The 6,789-nt window shown below is 41.2% G+C and overlaps 1 protein-coding gene across 2 annotated transcripts in view; it reads left to right on the top strand.

Annotated features, from left to right (window-relative positions):
• Positions 1–441: 441 nt before the first annotated feature.
• LOC115131428 (septin-7) overlaps positions 442–6,789 on the top strand; it is a 32,510-nt gene continuing 26,162 nt past the window's right edge. For both annotated transcript variants that reach the window (XM_029663151.2, XM_029663150.2), the window contains exon 1: positions 442–534. In XM_029663151.2, the coding sequence (XP_029519011.2) occupies positions 525–534 (10 nt within the window). In that variant the 5' untranslated portion in view covers positions 442–524. The remainder of the gene's footprint in view (positions 535–6,789) is intronic.

The raw sequence follows: 6,789 nt of genomic DNA, 5'->3' as shown, positions 1-6,789 counted from the left end.
ATGACGGTGCCATGTTGAAAGTCTCAGCTCTTCAGTGAGGCCTTTCTACTGCCAATGTTTGTCTATTGAGATTGTATGACGGTGTTCTCGATTTTATACACCTGTCAGCAATGGGTGTGGCTGAATTAACCAAAACCACTCATTTGAAGGTGTCCACATACTTTTGTGTATGTATAGTTTAAGAATGTTAGATTGGGCATAAGAATTAAATTATCTGATGAAGGATTGAATTCTATTCAACAAATTGTCCATGTTGCTGTTTAAAAAAAAAAAAAGTATTTCCTGAACCTGTCAAGTCATCAGTTTTTATAGGCAAGTGATATCCCAGCTACTGAAGCAATAAGTCAAGTGTTGGTAACCAGACTTTTGTTTAGCCTTGTTACCTGCCTGGACAGTTGGGGAAAACCATTAACTGATATTTTGGTCTACAGCAACAGAAGCTTCTGGAAGGTTATGTGGGCTTTGCCAATCTCCCAAACCAAGTGTACAGAAAGTCTGTCAAGAGAGGCTTCGAGTTCACTCTCATGGTTGTGGGTGAGTAGAGGTCTTTGCATCCTATTTTACGTCTCCCGCTCTTTTCCAAGTAAGACTCCAAAAGAACAGAAAAAAGAACCCGGTATTCATCTGGAAAAATAAATGGAAATTTTACTGCTGTGTAAAAAGCTGTTTGCATATTATTGTATGGATTAGTGAAGTATGAATGAAAATGACTGTTAGAGGCGCCGTCTGTGTCCCAAATGGCACCGTAATCCCTATGTAGTGCACTACTTTTGACCAGGGTCCATAGAGCGCTGATCAAAAGTAGGTTAGTATGGGGAATAGGGTGCCGTCTCTGTTCGAAAGATGCGGACACATCTGTGTAAGAAATGTATGTGGATATGTAATATAGCCTACATATGGCCATAGACGTTCATGTCTATGTTCAATTTTACAGTCAGGAATCTTGTCATGCCGTAGTGCTGGCAGCTGGCTGTTAAAATGCATTAGCGATGCTTTCTGTTGCATTGGGATAATTTGTCTTGCATGTAAAGCGGGACTTGAAGAAACCATATTTAATACAAATGTGCTTGAGCAATGGAGGGTAGGCAGGGTTTATTTCACCCATACTGTGGAATGTGTTTGTACATTTGTGTCGGTGTGTGGTGTTTGAGGTGTGTGTATAATGTGCCTTTTGGATTGTGGGTGGAAGGTTTCCTGTAATTCCATTCATGCAGCCAGAGTTGGAGCCTGAACATCTGAAGAGAGCGAGGGATAGAGGGAAAGAGACACAGGGTGTAGGCACCGTTACATCCCTGCCATTCTCCACTCCGTCCTCTCTGTTCCATAAGTCCTGCCCAGAGGTACAGTGCCTTCAGAAAGTATTCACAACACTTGACTTTTTCCACATTTTGTTGCTACAGCCTGAATTTTAAATGGATTAAATTGAGATTGTGTGTCAATTATGCTTTTAGTAATGTTTACTAATGTAATGAAAAATGTTGAAATGTCTTGTCAAAACGTATTCAACCCTGTTGTTATAGCAAAAAGTTGCTGCACAAGTCACATAAGTTGCATGTACAATTGAAGTTGGAAGTTTACATACATCTTAGCCAAATACATTTAAACTCAGTTTTTCACAATTCCTGACATTTAGTCCTAGTAAAAATTCTCTGTCTTAGGTCAGTTAGGCTCACCGCTTTATTTTAAGAATGTGAAATATCAGAATAATAGTGGAGAGGATGATTTATTTCACATTCCCAGTAGGTCAGAAGTTTACATACACTCAATTAGTATTTGGCAGCATTGCCTTTAAATAGTTTAACTTGGGTCAAACGTTTCGGGTAGCCTTCCACAAGCTTCCCACAATAAGTTGGGTGAATTATGGCCCATTCCTCCTGACAGAGCTGGTGTAACTGAGTCAGGTTTGTAGGCCTCCTTTCTTACACATGCTTTTTCAGCTCTGCCCACAAATTTTCTATCGGATTGAGGTCAGTGCTTTGTGATGGCCACTCCAATACCTTGACTTTGTTGTTCTTAAGCCATTCTGCCACAACTTTGGAAGTATGCTTGGGGTCATTGTCCATTTGGAAGACCCATTTGCGACCAAGCTTTAACTTCCTGACTGATGTCTTGATGTTGCTTCAATATATCCATATAATTTCCCTCCCTCATGATGCCATCTATTTTGTGAAGTGCACCAGCCCCTCCTGCAGCAAAGCACCCCCACAACATAATGCTGCTGCCACCCCCGTGCTTCACGGTTTTGGAGCAGTTTTGGAACAGTGGCTTCTTCCTTGCTGAGAGCCCTTTCAGGTTATGTTGATATAGGACTCGTTTTTCTGTGGATATAGATACTTTTGTACCTGTTTCTTCCAGCATCTTGTGGAGGTCTACACTTTTTTTCCGAGATCTTGGCTGATTTCTTTTGATTTTCCCATGATGTCAAGCGAAGAGGCACTGAGTTTGAAGGTAGGCCTTGAAATACATCCACAGGTACACCTCCTATTGACTCAGGCTAATTGACATCATTTATCTGAAACTTCTAGAGCCATGACATAATTTTCTGGAATTATCCAAGCTGTTTGAAGGCACAGTCAACTTAGTGTATGTAAACTTCTGACCCACTGGAATTGTGAATTATAAGTGAAATAATCTGTATGCTAACAATTGTTGGGAAAATGACATGCACAAAGTAATGTCCTAACCGACTTGCCAAAACTATAGTTTGTTAACAAGAAATTTTGTGGTTGAAAAGAGTTTTATTGACTCCAACCTAAGTGTATGTAAACTTCCGACTTCAACTGTAACCTCATCTCTGTATCCCACATATTCAATTGTCTGTAAGGTCTCTCAGTAGAGCAGTGAATTTCAAACACATTTTACCACAAAGACCAGGGAGGTTTTCCAATGCCTCGCAAAGAATGGCACCTATTTGGAAGAGGGGAAAAATAAAGAAAAAAAGACATTGAATATCCCTTTGAGCATGGTGCAGTTATTAATTACACTTGGATGGTGTATCAATACACCCAGTCACTGCAAAGATACAGGCGTCCGTCCTAAGGAAGGAAACCGCTCAGGGATTTCACCATTAGGCCAATGGTGACTTTAAAACAGAGTTGCTGTGATGGGATAAAACTGATTTATGAATCAAAAACATTGTAGTTACTCCACAATACTAACCTCCTAATTGACAGTCCAAAAAATGATGCCTGTTTGCAATAAGGCACTGAAGTAAAACTGCAAAAAATGTGGAAAAGAGAACTAAATGACAGTGAATAGAAGGATGCCCGAACCTTATGTCCTGAATAGAAAGCGTTATGCTTAGGGCAAACACTACACATCACTGAGTAACACTTCATATTTTCAAGCATGGTGGTGGCTGCATCATGTTATGGGTGTGTTGGTCATCGGCAAGGACTAGGGAGTTTTTTTTAAGGATAAAAAGAAACAGAATAGAGGTAAACACAGGCAAAATCTGAGGAAAACCTGGTTTTCTGCTTTCCAACAGACACTGGGAGACAAATTCACCTTTCAGCTGCACAATAATAACAAGGGCAAATATACACTGGAGTTGCTTACCAAGACGACATTGAATGTTGTACAGTTTTGACTGAAATCGGCTTGACAATCAATGGCTTGACTTGAAAATGGCTGTCTAGCAATGATCAACAATCAACTTGACAGAACTTGAAAATGGAATAACGTGCAAATATTTTACAATCCAGGTGTGTAAAGCTCTTAGACTTACCCTGTAAGACTCACAGCTGTAATTGTTGCCAAAGGTGATTCTAACATTTATTCACTGAGGGGTGTGAATAAGATTTCTGTATTTCATTTTCAATAAATTTGCACACATTTCTAAAAACATGTTTTCATGTTGTCATTATGGGGTATTGTGTGTAGGTGGGTAGAAAAAAAGAAAAGCAATGTCATCCATTTTGAATTTGGGCTGTAACACCACATAATGTGGAATAAGTCAAGGGGTATGAATATTTTCTGAAGGCACTGTACCAAACTTGGCTGTACAGGAAATGGCTGTGAACACCCTAGTGAGGTCATTTTCTGTCCCCTGGCCCTGTGGTTGGCTGCGGGCTGTTGAGTCAACCCATGCCCACCTGCCCCAGGGCCAGGAGAGTGGGAGCAAGAGAAATAATGAGGAGGAGAAAAGGGGGAATGCCTGCCTGTTATTCCAGACTCACTGCTGTCAGTCTGAGTAGAGTTGAGAAGCATTCAAGTGGTCTCTCCCTGGAATTTCCCCTCTGCTGCGCTCGCAGGAAAAAGACAGTTTATAGGTTCAATTTGGTCTTGAGCGTGTAATTAGAATGGCAGGGTAATTGAAGCTGAGCTCATGTCATGCTGTAGGAAATGCATCGTCTGATAGTAGTACATGTTGTTTACTCTGCTGCTTCGCTCTGTGTGTTTTCTTAATTACCAGAGAACTCATGTAATGTCCCTGGTTGCAGTGTGAAGTGTGCCAAAGTATTTTAAAGGTGCCCGTATACTAGGTTTAATTTGCTCCTAGCAGAACTCTGCAAGATGACGCAAACGTCTCGCATACTTCTTTAACTTCTTGGTGACTGGGGGGCAGTATTGAGTAGCTTGGATGAATAAGGTGCCCAGAGTCAACGGCCTGCTACTCAGCCATAAAAGCTAGAATATGTATATAATTAGTATATTTGGATAGAAAACGCAATGAATTTTCTAAAACTGTTTGAATGATGTCATGAGTATAACAGAACTCCTATGGCAGGCGAAAACCTGAGAAAAATCCAACCAGGAAGTGGGAAATCTGAGGTTTTTCAACTCATTGCCATTCCGACATACAGTGTCTGTGGGGTCATTTTGCACTTCCCAAGTCTTCCACTAGATGTCAACAGTCTTTAGAACCTTGTTTGATGCTTCTACTGTGAAGGGGGCCCGAATGAGAGGCGATTGAGCCAGGTGTCTGGCAGATTGCCACGAGCTCGTGATGCGCGGTCATGTGAAAGTTAGCTTGCGTTCCATTGCTTTTCTACAGACAAAGGAATTCTCCGGTTGGAACATTATTGACGATTTATGATAAAAACATCTTAAAGATTGATTCTATACTTCGTTTGACATGTTTCTACGACCTGTAATATAACTTTTTGGACTTTTCGTCTGACCTTTCGGCTGGACTTGAACGCGCATTTGGATTTGTTTACCAAACGCCCTAACAAAAGGAGGTATTTGGACATATGAACTTTATTTGGAATTATGAACTTTATCGAACAAATCAAACATTTATTGTGCAACTGGGATTCCTGGGAGTGCATTCTGATGAAGATCATTTAAAGGTAAGTGAATATTTATAATGCTATTTGTGACTAATGTTGACTCCACAACATGGCGGATATCTCTTTGGCTGTTTTGGTCTCTGAGTGCCGTACTCAGATTATTGCATGGTATGCTTTTTCCGTAAAGTTTTTTTGAAATCTGACACAGCGGTTGCATTAAGGAGAAGTTCCATGTATAATAGTTGTATCGTTTATCAATGTAAATTGATGTGGCTCTCTGCAAAATCACCTCATGTTTAAGAACTACTGAACATAACACGCCAATGTAAACTGAGATTTTTGGATATAAATATGAACTTTACCGAACAAAACCTACATGTATTGTGTAACATGAAGTCCTATGAGTGTCATCTGATGATCATCAAAGGGTAGTGATTCATTGTATCTATATTTATGCTTTTTGTGACTCCTCTCTTTGGCTGAAAAAATGGCTGTGTTTTTCTGTGACTTGGTGGTGACCTAACATAATCGTTTGTGGTGCTTTCGCTGTAAAGCCTTTTTGAACAACAGCCTGTATACACTTCCTCAAAATATTTAAAATGAATCAAAGATAAATCAAGAAATCTGTAATTAGGCCTCCCAAGTGGAACAGTGGTCTAAGGCACTGCATTGTAGTGCTTGAGGCGTCACTACAGCCCTGGGTTGAATCCAAGGCTGTGTCACAGCTGGCCATGACCGGGAGACACGTGTGGTGGCGCACAATTGGCCCAGCGTCGTCTGGGTTTAGGGGAGGGTTTGCCCAGCCGGGATTTCCTTGTCCCATTACACTCTAGCGACTCCTTGTGGTGCCTGCAAGCTGACTTCGGTCGCCAGCTGGGCAGTGTTTCCGCCGACACATTTGTGCGGCTGGCTTCCAGGTTAAGCGAGCAGTGCGGCATGACAGGGTCGTGTTTCGGAGGAGGCATGGTTCTTGACCTTCGCCTCTCCCAAGTCCATATGGGAGTTGCAGCGATGAGACAAGACTGTAACTACCACTTGGACACTTGGAGAAAAAGGGGTAAAAGAGTATCTGTAATTAAATTTAGATTTTTTTTTAGGGGGGGTCTTAGTTGAGCAATTTTACATCAGAAGTTTGTTGCAGTATTTCTCAAGTGGGAAAAAAGGCGCATGAAAACCAGTCTCGTTGAATGACAACAAGCATTTAATTGAAGAATCCCATCCATAGTTCCTACTCCTTGGAGTATTACTGTTGACCAATCACCAACAGAGGCATAGATTTCGGCTACTGAACTTCGACTTGCCTCAAGTGAAAAAGTTGTGTGCACGAACAGCAACCCCCAAAAACTGCCGAACACTAAAATGAACAAAAACGTGACACAATTGTCATAATATATGTGTGAACTGTTTCGACTGGAAAGCAAGCATACGACAGGCTTTAGGCTCTCTTGGTCAGAACTGATTGTCAGCAGCCCAAGTCAGTGAAAGTGGGCCACAGCAGTCAGATGTTTGCATCCATCGGAAAAAGTCAATATTTGCTAATGATTTACCATGTTTG

This window comes from Oncorhynchus nerka, linkage group LG7 (genome assembly GCF_034236695.1).
Source record: "Oncorhynchus nerka isolate Pitt River linkage group LG7, Oner_Uvic_2.0, whole genome shotgun sequence".
In the NCBI taxonomy this organism is placed as follows: domain Eukaryota; kingdom Metazoa; phylum Chordata; class Actinopteri; order Salmoniformes; family Salmonidae; genus Oncorhynchus; species Oncorhynchus nerka.
This window is presented reverse-complemented; position numbering and strand designations above follow the sequence as displayed.